Source organism: Coptis chinensis, chromosome 5, assembly GCF_015680905.1.
Source record: "Coptis chinensis isolate HL-2020 chromosome 5, ASM1568090v1, whole genome shotgun sequence".
NCBI classification, from domain to species: domain Eukaryota; kingdom Viridiplantae; phylum Streptophyta; class Magnoliopsida; order Ranunculales; family Ranunculaceae; genus Coptis; species Coptis chinensis.
In genome coordinates this window covers 43639594-43652374 of record NC_141460.1, presented here as the reverse complement: position 1 = coordinate 43652374, position 12781 = coordinate 43639594, and the positions used below count along the sequence as shown (strand labels likewise).

General features: G+C 36.1%; 1 protein-coding gene across 4 annotated transcripts; it reads right to left on the bottom strand.

Annotated features, from left to right (window-relative positions):
• Positions 1 to 280: 280 nt before the first annotated feature.
• LOC147497594 (shaggy-related protein kinase epsilon) lies at positions 281 to 12563 on the bottom strand. Of its 4 annotated transcripts, XM_086560020.1 has the most exons (14): positions 12313 to 12526; positions 10747 to 10840; positions 10191 to 10383; positions 9995 to 10087; positions 9162 to 9221; positions 7858 to 8130; positions 4630 to 4704; positions 4274 to 4330; positions 1613 to 1753; positions 1458 to 1508; positions 1238 to 1333; positions 1052 to 1135; positions 818 to 920; positions 281 to 721 (listed from the first exon to the last, which is right to left on the bottom strand). In XM_086560020.1, exons 3-14 carry the CDS (start codon positions 10299 to 10301, stop codon positions 639 to 641), a joined length of 1227 nt encoding a protein of 408 aa, XP_086416146.1. In that variant the 5' UTR covers positions 10302 to 10383; positions 10747 to 10840; positions 12313 to 12526; the 3' UTR covers positions 281 to 638. The 4 variants fall into 4 exon arrangements, with proteins under 4 accessions (XP_086416146.1, XP_086416148.1, XP_086416144.1 ...); XM_086560022.1 differs by lacking the exon at positions 4630 to 4704 and having other exon boundaries at positions 12313 to 12563; XM_086560018.1 differs by lacking the exon at positions 10747 to 10840 and having other exon boundaries at positions 12313 to 12529.
• Positions 12564 to 12781: the final 218 nt, after the last annotated feature.

Genomic DNA, 12781 nt, shown 5'->3' with positions numbered 1-12781 from the left:
ATCTGAAACTACCAAAATAAACATAGATGTGATTTCTTTATGTAAACGTGCAAGGTACATTTGCAATCCTCCATATATCCAAATCTCATTATCTCTGAGTCCTAAACTCTAGAAAGCTAGAATTCTCTTTTAATGGGCATTTTGCGTACGCAAGTCCTACATCTTGCAATTGCTGCATGCCATGAGTTGTGTCATGGCAAATTCTTAACATGATTTTCTGGAAAAGGTTAAGATAGAGGTCCGATAAAGGTCCAATAAAGGTTACTGAGAAACATAGGGAAGCTTCAAAATAACTACTCTAGATAAGCAATGTCTCAAGCAAATAAAAGTGCACTTAAATCTCCTACTATAGCTGGAAAAGGTTCGATAAAGGTTTACCTACTACAGCTGTATCACAACACCACCATTGTGCACCTTCGTAGTACCAGTTCCAACTTGAAAATACAAAGTTTGCATACAATGATAAAACTATCGTCTTTCATCAGTCAATAGGTTCTGAGCGAAGGACCAAGACAGTCACTCACAGGTCAGTGTATCTCTCGAGTCCAATCTACACAGCTATCTTACACTTTCCCAACATCTCCAGACATTCACAAAGTATTCTTGAGTTTGATCTCAAGAAAACGAAGTACTATAGTTCAGAATCCTAGGAAAGGGCACTGCTTTCTAGCATGTTCTGGAATCAGTTTTGCCAGAAGCTCCAATGACGTTCCTTTCAACTCTGCAATCAGAAAATGGGTGTTTAGCATCAGTAGATAGTGAGAGATAGATACCATTACTAACATTAATTTTACACACGATCATAGGCAGAGAGAACCTTGGGGTTTAAAGTTGAACAGAGGTGGTAAGGGACGCCCACTAGGGAGACGAGTGTTTGGATCACGAAGTTCATCAAAAAATGGATGGACACAGGCATCTAACTGCATCGAACATATTTAAAAATAGGTAATTTCATCAGAAATGAATTGAAGGAATCAACCAACTGTAGAAAATTTAACTTGATAAACTCAGATATCTGGAAAGAAACAATGAAGATAGAATAGTGACGCACAGGAGTACACCGAAGATTTGGAGAGTACTGAAGGAGTCTCGACACCAGATCTACTGCTTCTGGTGGCACGCGTTTATGGAATATCTGCATAACATTTTTCAAAAAATAAAGTTCAATTATATGCACTAAAAACCAACAATCAGATTGACATAATATAAAGTTCACATGTAAATGAATCATGCTCACTTTGTGCCAGGGGTGAGCCTTGATTTGTGGAAATTTAAACTCCGTATAATCTGGATTCATACATTTGATTTCTTCACGTGTGGGGGTACCAAGTACCTGTAAAACCAAGAAGATGAGTAGTTAATCACACTTTGTACCTCAAAGACAACTAACAGAAAGAATCCTATACAACAGGTTTTCTCTTTCTTTCCGCCATTTTATTGACTTCTACAAGTCATACCTTGATTATTTCCACAAGTTGATCGACTCCACTCTCTCCAGGAAAGAGAGGCTAATTTAAGAGACCAAGGAAGGGAAAAAAAAAAGGGTATATCAGTGTTGACCCATATTTTACAAGTAGCAATTAGAAGAGCAATCAGACAGTGGTGAGAGAACCTGTCCCAGAAGCAGCTCAGCAAGGACACAACCCACAGACCATATGTCAATTGCTGTTGTGTATTCTTTCGCACCAAAAATAAGCTCAGGTGCTCGATAATAGCGTGAGCAAATGTATGATATGTTTGGTTCACCTTTGACCTGTCATAGATGGAGAAAGCAAAACATGTTATCAATTACAAATAAAGAACTAAAAAAATATCTATATAGAAATTCATATATAGTGAAAGCACTTACTAAATATGAGAAGCAACAAATACATACAACAACCCTGAAGAGCATTACTGCATAGGCAGATGCAGTGCTACAGACATGCATCTTTTCTAACATCCCGATATAAAAAGAATACAGCACAAGCAACAGTGACATTGAAATCACAGGGTCCAATTGGAAGCATATATTAACCTGATTTATGAGATCTTGCACTTCCGTGAGAAATAGTTTTTGAGTGAACTATAATTTTTGTATAGCAAAAACTCTCTTTTGCTTCACATCTTGTTTCTTTTAGTAGGCTCATCCTACCTTGCACTAATTTTGATGTAATGATATTGTTTGGTAGGGGGTGGTCAAAAAATTGAACAAAAAGGCTCCTGAAAAGTAGTGAAGTGTGGAAACACCTATTACCTCTAAGTCTTGCTTCTTACAAAAAGTTCGGCAACCCCATCTTGCACTCAAAATCACCAAGCACACTTATTTTAAGACATGTAGGCGTGCCTTTGTGTCAGATTGCCAATTGCTCTACAAAGGCAAGCTCTATGGATATCAAGAGGAAGATCGGGATAGAACATAGGCCGGAGACACACATATGAGTTGGGTGGAATAATCTCAACACTCAACCTCAGGGGAAAGAGACAGGAAATAAACTTAGGTTAGTACTGCACTTGTAAAGATTTGAACCGGGACCTCTTGTAACCAAAGCTCTGTACAACGTCAAATTGTCAATTGATCTACAATCTTGAACTTGTAGAGAGGGTAAATTCTATTAATATCACCAGGAGGCACAAGTATAGAACATAGGTGGGAGTGTGGGACACACCTAGAAATGGGGTGGAATTATCTTAACACTCTGACCCTTTGTGCACCAAAAATGACTTTGACAATGCAATCTCAATATTTTTTATTTTGTTTTTGATTTTTACTTTTATTTCATTTTTGGCTTATAATCACGAATCACTTATTAATAGTGTTTTCAAAATAACCTTATAAAACAAACCAAGATAAATCCAATAAGAGTGAAATTTAGACGTTTGGGTCCATAACATGGAATATAAATCCAACAGTCTTGGCCCTGGGATTCACTCTTTTTCTACCAAATTACCAAATACGAGGGTAAATCTGTTTATTATAAATACAATATATATTGTCCATGGATTTCTTTAAAAGGGTGGCACACCACCATGTACCACACTTCGACTATTTCCATTCAAATTGTAAGATTAATGCCTCTATATAGTATGTTACTTTCTACTTCCAGTTAAAACTCTTCACGTTAAATACCTTGAAAAATACATGTACTGTACCAGCCTCATAACAACTAGGGGTTGGTATGGTAATGTAGTCTATATTATAACTTCCTTTTCTTCTAGGGAATATAACTCCATGGCCTAGAATAAAATGACAGTTTTACTTTATGGTAAGTAAATTTTAAGGGCCGATTCGGTTAGTCCAATTTTTGGGCTATGATGAATCTGACACTCCCAGGCCAGGATGAACCATACTTCTGTGAATCACTATACCAATCCATCTTCATTATTATAAGATCTCAGTTTCCCACAAACTTCACAAAGAAAATATAATGGAAGCACATGCTAAACTGCCTCCCATTTCTCTTTTTTTTGGGGAGAGAGAGCAAGAGAGAGAGAGAGAGAGAGAGAGAATAGCCACAAAACAGTAATTAACTAAGAAACAGTGCACATTTTACGCTTTTCTAGCGTTGGACAAGTTTCACATACAAACCACATCCTTAGAAGTCAGGGATATTGTGATCTATCTTCAACAGAGTAAAGCTATAAAGAGGACTTCTGCAAGACTCTTTTCCATTTGTCATTTACTAACCTGTTACAACTCAACTTCAATATTCTTATTTTCCAATATAAAAATACATGATATAATAGAGTGGTATAGTGTATCACTCAAAGACCCCGAGTTTCTGAAAACTAGAGGGGTGTGGGTGTGTATATTAGAGTGAAACATGCGTATATAATCGTACTGTTCACTGCAACGGGAACAAAAAATTGAATCCATATACCTACTTAGATAAAATAGTCATCCTATAATGGACTAATTATTTCTGTTAAGAAATATTGGTATTATGAAAGATGAAATTAAATTTTGTGTTTGAGGAAAGATTTTACTGTATCTCCACATACAATATAAATGTGGCAGGAGTATTATTTTTGTTCCCATCTTGGGTTTCTTGACACCCCAAGTACTAGTATTATAAATTGATGTATAGTGGAGGGATAAGAGAACCCTCTACCATTCTTTCCATTCTTCTTCTCTTTCACATTTTCTTATTGGTTTTCCATATTATGATACTGCTACAAGTCTACAACTCTCTCATCACCATTTACACTTACTAATTCACAAACAAACTAGAAAACACAAAGGCATAATGATGTAAGAATAAGAAATCGTATTACTGAAAATCAAATATCATACCAGCACTTTTGCACTTCCGAAATCACATAGCTTGAGCTGGTGAGTATGAGGATTAACCTGCCAACATTGCGGGGTGGGGGGTAATTAAGAAAAATAATTTATGTATACAGGGGAAACAAACAAATATGAAATTATCTAGGTTACATTGACACGGGTAGGTGTGTCCGTATTGGACACGGATACAAATTGTCGGACACGGCAAAATATCAAAATTCGAGGTAAATTACATACAATACGTGTCCGATATGTGTTCGACACGGACACGTAGATACGTATCCGACACGGATTTTTTTCAAAATATGGCATGTCCATATAACCTAGGAAATTATACGACATCAACAGCTTCTGTCACAAACCAGTAGATTTTGTGGCTTAATGTCCCTGTGGCAAACTCCAATACCCCCATGAATATATGCTAATGCTCGACAAATCTGCATTACCACTTAGATATTAGCAAATAATTATGGACGGCATAATAGAATGCATCAACTGATAAAAAGATTTTTTTTTTTTTAACTATTAATATCATATTTAAAATCACTAAAAACCTTTGGGTGATGATACCAGAGGTATGGGGCTCGAACCACACCAGTATCAAAGAGTTACTGATCTAATTTAAAATAGGTTTGCCAATCAAAAAAAATATCACTAAAAACATTTCCTTCCAAAGGAATTATTACTATAGTCTAAAGGTAAGAACCAGCCTATGTTCTGTCAAACAAATTAAAGAATCTCAAACCCGACAAAACAATCAATGCATTCCAGTACCCTATGACTAAGCTCAACCAAAATTAAATACCAGTCAGGCAACAACCATTAAACAATGAAATTCTGAACAGGTAGATGTCTCTGAAGACCACAAATAACCTTGGGAAATCACTCTTAAGTGTAGATATTCCCCATACAAAACTTTTTTCACAGACATACCAACTTTCAATATTTGTATTTCTTTTATGCATCTCAACTAGAACAGACAGAAGCAAATGGGGCCTCCTTATAATCTGAAGTTCTGAACCACCAAACCTGATTCCAGAAACTTATTCAAAGACTGAAGCATATTGGGTTCACAGGTTTATAATTATTTTCCTGACAGTCAATACAGGATGCCTATGCCCTAAAGCCAAGCTACCATGGCAGCACCGGGGGACTAGGGCACCCACTAGTATGGTTTTGAGGTTTAAAGACTTTTTATATGAACCTTAAAGAAAAGAACAAGGAAAAAATAGGTTGAAACCAAGTTAATCTTGTTACTAATAATCTAGAAAGGATGCTGGCATCTGCATGTTGAGAGATAAATTTAGAATATTATCCTTTCAGAAAATTTAGAGCCTTATTCCATACACTGTAGAACTTCCAGTATTTAAACTCACTGTAATAGCTAATGTAAAGAGTCTAAGAACTGGGAAAGGGTATGTATATTTGTAGAATGGCTAGGCTAATTACTATCCAGGCAGGGCAGATACATTATGCAGAATCCAAGATTCATTATGACAGTGACAGTGACGTAAGGAAGTTAAGCTATCAGGCCATTAAGGCTCAGGATATCTTATTGGGATATGGGAAATAGGTATGGCAATAAAAACCATTTGGTGAAATTTAACGGAATGCTAGGAGAGCTGTCCCCCAAAATGAGTCTATCAAAAAACAAAAAATCCAGTTTTCGTAATTTAGAGTTTTAGTTTTACTCTACTCCCAAAGGAATACCCAACAAGAGTGTATTTTCAATTAGTATATTGTATTGTAGATCGTGTATCTACAAAGCAGTCTTGAAAAATCAGAGATTGAATCCCTCCAGTCAGATCCTCACAGTCTAATCAAATCGTTGTTTCTTTTTGTGAATTTTCCAAACTCGTCCAAATTTTCTAGAAATTTTTTAGAAATTCCAAAAAAATCTGAGGATCAAATAAGTCTTCTGGACCAGGTGCTAAATCAGCACAGTTCTTTGTGTTTATAAGAACAAAAGGTTTCCACAAAAACAAACATAGTCAATTCTAAGTGCTATTTGTATTAAGGTATTAGTTGTCATAGTGTTGTTTTTGCATTGATCCATAATCAGTTTGGAGTTTTAGTATTTCGAACCAAAGAAAGTATTCAGTATTTGTTGGGAATCAACATTTCCAGTATTAGTATCGACAAAAGAGTTTTTCTTTTTGTAGTAGTTATGGCATTTTGATCTTAGTGCAGTTTTTGTCATCAGGTTTATGGTATGTTGATCCCTGAGTATTCAAGTTATGTGAAAAGATTTTGGTATTCACAGTATTTGGGTTTCCAAGATATATATGAGCATGAGACAATGTCATCATGTCTCCAGTTCCAGGATTGACTCAACATGGTGTTTTCTCATCAAGTTGCAAGCATTTTTCAGTTGGTTAGGTAGCAGTTGCCTAACTACAGCAACATTTTGTTGAGTTTAGCAGTGATATTGGTAGCAGCAGCCATGTAGCGTGCATCAAATTCCGGAATATAGTTTACACTATGCATTTTGTCAGCCGTAGCAGTAATGGAATGAGCAACAACCAAGAAGCGCACCATCTAATTGTTGTTGTAGTTGTAGTTGCAGTTTGCATTGCATATTAGTATTCAAGTTTAAATCATGCCTAAACCGACAGTTTCAGTTTTTAGGTTCCAGTCAAGCCATGAAGGAAAGTATTCAGAATGAGTCGGCTCTTGAGTTCGTCATCCAAAGATATTCCATATGAAATGGAAAGAAGTATTGCTATCTTAAGTATGTAATCCAAGCTGTAATATACATAGTTTGTATATTTACCACTTGAGGGGGAGTGTTAAGAAGTATTTTAGTATTAGGAAGATATTGTATTTTGGGTATTAAGAAAGATTTTATATCCTGCATATTAGGAATGATTTCGTATTGTACTACCACATATCTATCTAACAAAATAGAACGGTGTGGGGCCCGAAGGGCCCATCCGGCGGCTACAAATCTTCCTCACAAAATATGACATGGCGAATCCAAGTGATTTTGGGGTTTGTGTAATTTTGTTAAACCAAATCAATATTTATGTGATCTATCTAAAAATCACTCAAAAGTCAACAATTGCGGCTGGGCTTATAAACACTAGGCTAACCTATAAACTGTTGGGCCTCCAAATTTAACATGGTACTGCATATAGGGCTGGCCCAATTGATGCTATTGGGCTTATGGATAATGACCAATTGGGCTGGTAGAGGAGATAGAGTTCATGTTAGATAGTGCTGAAGGCGCCTCGAGTTCATAAGTGCCGTACGGCACGGGCATACCTTAGTATCTTATAAATGTGGTAAGTGAGTAGGTAGTATAATTTCCTTCTTTGTTTGCATATTTGGTTCCTAGCATTATAAATACATCTATAGTAGAGAGATAATATAACTCTCTACAAGTCTTTCCTCCACCACTTTTCCAATACATACTGTTAGTCTCTCTTCATTTGTTATTACTGGTTTTCCCACCATTATTTTCGTTTCTGCTCTCCTAGCATCACCATTTACAACTACTATAAGATACCATGATAAAAATCTCGAATGCAAGGCATAATTATATAGAAAAGCACCGAATAGTAAATTCATTAAATAATGAAGACAGATACCTGATAGGTATAAAGTTTGACATATATAAGAGGCATCCGTTGGTTTGCCCTGCTGTAGTGTTTTGCTACTCGATAAACTGTCTCAGGTACGTATTCAAGCACCAAATTAAGGTAGAGTTCATCCTTCTCTGTTGTTGAAAAGAAGCAATGTTTGAGAGAGACAATGTTAGGATGATCGAGAAGGCGCATTGTTTGCAGCTCACGGTTCTTATATCTCTTATCCTCCAAAACCTTCTTGATTGCTACAGTGTCTCCTGTTTCTAGGCACTTCGCCTGCAAAGTAACCAATTAAAGTGGGACAGAAGTAGGCAATGTTAAACAAAACTCAGGCTCTGCCTCAAGGCACAGTTTGAGCCTTTGTATATGCACTTTGAGGCTACATCCTCGAATGTATTTACTAAGGCTATAGCCTTCTTGAGACGAAGGCTAGCCTCACTCAAAGTGGAACAACTATGCATGTTTAAGAAAAAATTCAGGCTATGCCTCTAGCCAAAATTTGAGTCAGGCTCTAAACTTGGAAGGTACAGCCTCAAATATCTTACTGAGTCCAAGGCCATAACCTTCTCGAGACGAAGTCTAAGCCTTAAGAGTAAGCCTGCCTCGTGTCATGTCCTGGGTTGTATTGTCATGCGCTGTAATTAAACTTGCAGTTTTACCTAGACATCTCCCGATCTGTTTAACGTCAGAAACAGCTTAGTATGTTCAGCAATTTACTGTTGTCTGTTAACACCTTGCACTTTGCAGTTAATACCAAATTAAGACTCCCAAAGCTTTCAATACAGTAATGCAATGAAACTATGAAAGCTGTCATTAATATCATTTTTCAAAATTTGGCAATAGTATCATGTGATTAACTTAAAGAATTTTATCGAAGATAGATATTAATCATCAGATTTAGGCTTCTAGACATTCAATATGGTGGTCACACAGTTTATCCAAACCCGACCGCAAATTTAACAGGGTTACCCGACCAGTGACCTGCTAAGCTAGCAGGTAAGATTCGGGTCGGTTTCTCGGATGACCCTTTTTCAATTTTTCAGCATTGATTAACCTGAACTTCTATTTTCTACTGTTAAGTAACATTCCTAAAGTAAAAGATATAGCCGCAATTGTCTTTATACATGTTTTAAGTGTACATCCCACCTACCATGTTATTTCTATGCCTTTTTAAGTTGAATATATTATTAGAAAATTTTCAAGCAAAATTTATGGTTCTTTAAGTGATTACACTATCAAATATCTTTACGGTTAAATAGTTGACCTATTAGAGATAAATATAGCTTGAAACAGATTATATGGATCACCTGAAATACAATTCCAAATGAACCATGTCCAACTACACGCTCGGCCATGTAACTTATCGTCTGGGTAAAAATCAGGAAAAATAACAATTAGCATACAAGCTGCAATTGGAGAAAAAAGAGTCCGTTAATGTGTTCACCTAACAAGTATGGACACTTCAGCAACTTATAATTTTATGGAGACCTTAAATTTCTATAACCCCATCAATTACGAAAGGGTCAAATATATAAAGAAGACAATTGAAAATACCATGAAAAGGGACAAAATAAAGATCCATATTTTATTTCCGTTTCAGCACATTAAACATTCTTCCAGTATGTTATCTTTCAAAACCAAGCTTTCAATGTCGTATCTCTCAGAGAAAAGAATTATCAAATGTCATCAAACATTTCTCCATTCTTTACTCGCATTATTTTCCGGCAGCATAATACAGGTGACGACTGCGAAAATGTGAAAGTAGATGTGCAGAGTGTTTAACTTGAACAGTTATTGCCATGAAAATACTTAGCATCTACTTTCACATTTTTGCAGTCCTCACCTGTATTATATTGTGTCAATTCGGTACTAGTGTCGAACTATGTCAACTCACAACTCTTTCAAACCCTACTTATCAATACACCTAGATGCCTTTGCTAACTCAGATAAGATAAATTGTGTCAATTCGGTACTAGTGTCGAACTGTGTCAACTCACAACTCTTTCAAACCTTACTTATCAATGCACAGGGATGATGATGATTTATGTCCAACTTCTCTTTCTACTTTTAGTTTGCCATTTTTAAAGTTCCATGTCTCTTAGAAAGTAATCACAAATCCAACAGTGTTCAAAGGATGTACCTGTTTTGGTTGGCCGTTTCTACCACCAATTGTCGTTACAATAATATGACCAGTTTCAGTTCCATTTCCGTCGACCACTGTCGCTTCCATTTCCTACAACAGAAAATACTTTCAAGAAAATTTTAACAGAAAGATAAAGTACAGGAGACAAAAAATAGTTGTTTTAGCACCCTCTCTAATGTAATAACATTTTGACCTTGTCATCTCGGATTTTCATCTCGTTGATTTCTTCAGGAAGTTTATCAACACACAATACATTGCCACTGAACCTCCCAACTGCTGGAGGAACCATACCAGTGGATGCCATATATATAGTCTAATTACAGCAGATCAGTCAGATGGTAAGTGCAACAAGACTTGCTTCAGCTAAAGACGGTCTTTTTTATGGCCTGAAAAATTAACACATCAGTACAAGACCATGCAACACAGAAGTAACTAGGATAATGTCCAAAAAAACAAATATGCTAAGTATTTTCATGGCAATAACTGTTCAAGTTAAACACTCTGCACATCATTCAACTCGAAGAAATTTCTTTTCAAAAAAGTAGGAAGTGAATAGTCAGCTGTTAAAAAAAAGAGAGCTCTCTCAAAAATACAAAGAGGTTTATAGGTCATAGGTTACAAATTATAATTCAAACTAAGTGAGCATATGAGAGAGACAGTAAGATTCTATGTGCAAACAGACATTTTGCTTTCTCCTTCATTCTCTTAATAGAGAGTTTTACTACCAACATAACATTCTCCGGGTTTACCTTATTAATCATTCTCCTCTTCTTCTCGAGTACTTTTGGATTTAAAATAAACAGCCCACGGATGAGTCTATGGATAATAAACCCTCACCAGCCCCTAATGAAATACAAACATAAAGCATAAAAAACACACATACACACAAGTGCAAACAAAATGAATGAAATAAACACAGCATGAATAAACATGTCAATGAAAGCTCTTATACCATTATCATCATAAGCAAGAAGCATATGCATGCCGAAAAACTTAAATATAAGATATCGAGTATTCATTCACAAGTACGATGGCGTGTCTGAGTCCAATACAGGAACAAACAGTTGGACAGCAAACAAGAAGAATTGAGGACTCTGGTTGAATATGTAAGCGCTACGAGAGAGAGGAAAGAGAAAATTTCAATACAACGTAAACATATAACTTTAAAAATTGAAGTTCTGGTCAAGACATCTTAAACCAACTTCATGCGTATCGCTTCGTTAGTCCGGGTCAAGGCATCTTAAACCAACTTCATGGGTATCGCTTCGTTTTGCCGATATGAGGGCCCTTTACTACAAGTCATTGTGTGCCATGCACCAGTTCTACTACAGTTGCTCCGTCCGTGCCTCAAATGGGTCCCTCCGCTTTTTCAGTACTATAAATATATACTAGGATAAAACCTATACTATAATAGGATAAATAGTAGGTTTCCTCTGTGATTCCTCAAGGCAGGATAGATCAACATCTGGAAGTGAGAATCCAATGCTTATTTCATCTGAAATTGGTATGTATGATCAACATTTAAACCAATTTCAGGTGTAATCATGCATACCAAGCAAGACAAAAGAAGCTTTAAAAAGAATCATCCTCCAAAGTCCAAACTATGGACATCTTGAGACACAGTAAATCCATATCCAATCTACCATTCACGAAATCAGCTCGAACCTCATTTGCCAAATGCTCTCACTGAGTTCAGCATAACTAGAGTGATTTAATAGTTCATCATATCATTCCCACTACTTCTATTCCATATCGGTATTGCATTTGGGGCATCACTGATAGATAATCTGCATACCGACAGATTAGGGGATAATAAATCGAGTTCAGTTAACGTTGCGCATCAACAATGAGAACTTAATTGCTCGAACGACGTCGTTGAGTATCTTTTTGCTGCCTGGTTTTTGCTGTGTTTTACAAACTATGGATTGCGAAAGTACAACGCTTTTGAGTTATATGATGTTGTATTGGGTGTCCCCTAATTCAAATGGAAAAGAAACTTTTAAGTTAAACAGGACCTCTTTTGTTTGATCAATAACTTAAAGATGGCTCCTTCTGAGAATGATCTTGCTCTTGCCATACGAAATACACATTCACTCACCAACCTACATTAACTCTAAAAACACAATCACTATCCATAAACAGTACTGCTTTCCAACTTGGGCAATTAACAACAATGTTGTACATCCAAACAACTCCATTCCACACAAACGGCCAAGAAAAATATATCCTTTTTACAATAAACCAACATCATACATACATAAAGTAAACATGCATTATTCCATATATATATATAGGGAAAAAAATATATGTTTTACCTTGAGCTGAAAGAGTCAAAAAGATTGAAGCTTTAATATTGAGAAATGCGAGAGAGAGGAGAGAAGGTAATAAACACCCTTTTTTATTGATCGTTTCAGCTGTCCACTGTTTTTCAGAGAAAGTTTTCAGTTTGACCAGGTAAGTGTTGCAGTGTCTGAAAACTACTACTACTACTTGTACTACAACTTGTGTACTTCACTGACTGGTCGGCACAAACACTTTTGTGTTATTAAATTCAGCTCATAAAGCCATTTGATGTCCGTACAACTGCTGTGTTTCTCATTTTGTTTTGACACGTGTGTTTGATACTCCATAATAAAATTGTGTGGGAATGTTTAAGGAATTTTTAAAAAGAGTCTTTTTTTAAAAAAAAATAATAATAATTAATAGCGAATGGGTGTTATGCGGACAAAAACTAAATTGGTTGGTTTCTGTCTGCCTGTCCTCACCTATCTCTCTCTTTCCCTT

Coding starts and splice junctions, on each gene's coding strand:
- LOC147497594 (XM_086560018.1), bottom strand. CDS start 10,301: ATGGCATCCACTGGTATGGTTCCTCCAGCAGTTGGGAGGTTCAGTGGC. Junction 9,222..9,994: donor GAAACGGCCAACCAAAACAG/GTACATCCTTTG, acceptor ATTTTTACCCAG/ACGATAAGTTACATGGCCGA. Junction 4,331..4,629: donor TTAAGCCACAAAATCTACTG/GTTTGTGACAGA, acceptor CAATGTTGGCAG/GTTAATCCTCATACTCACCA.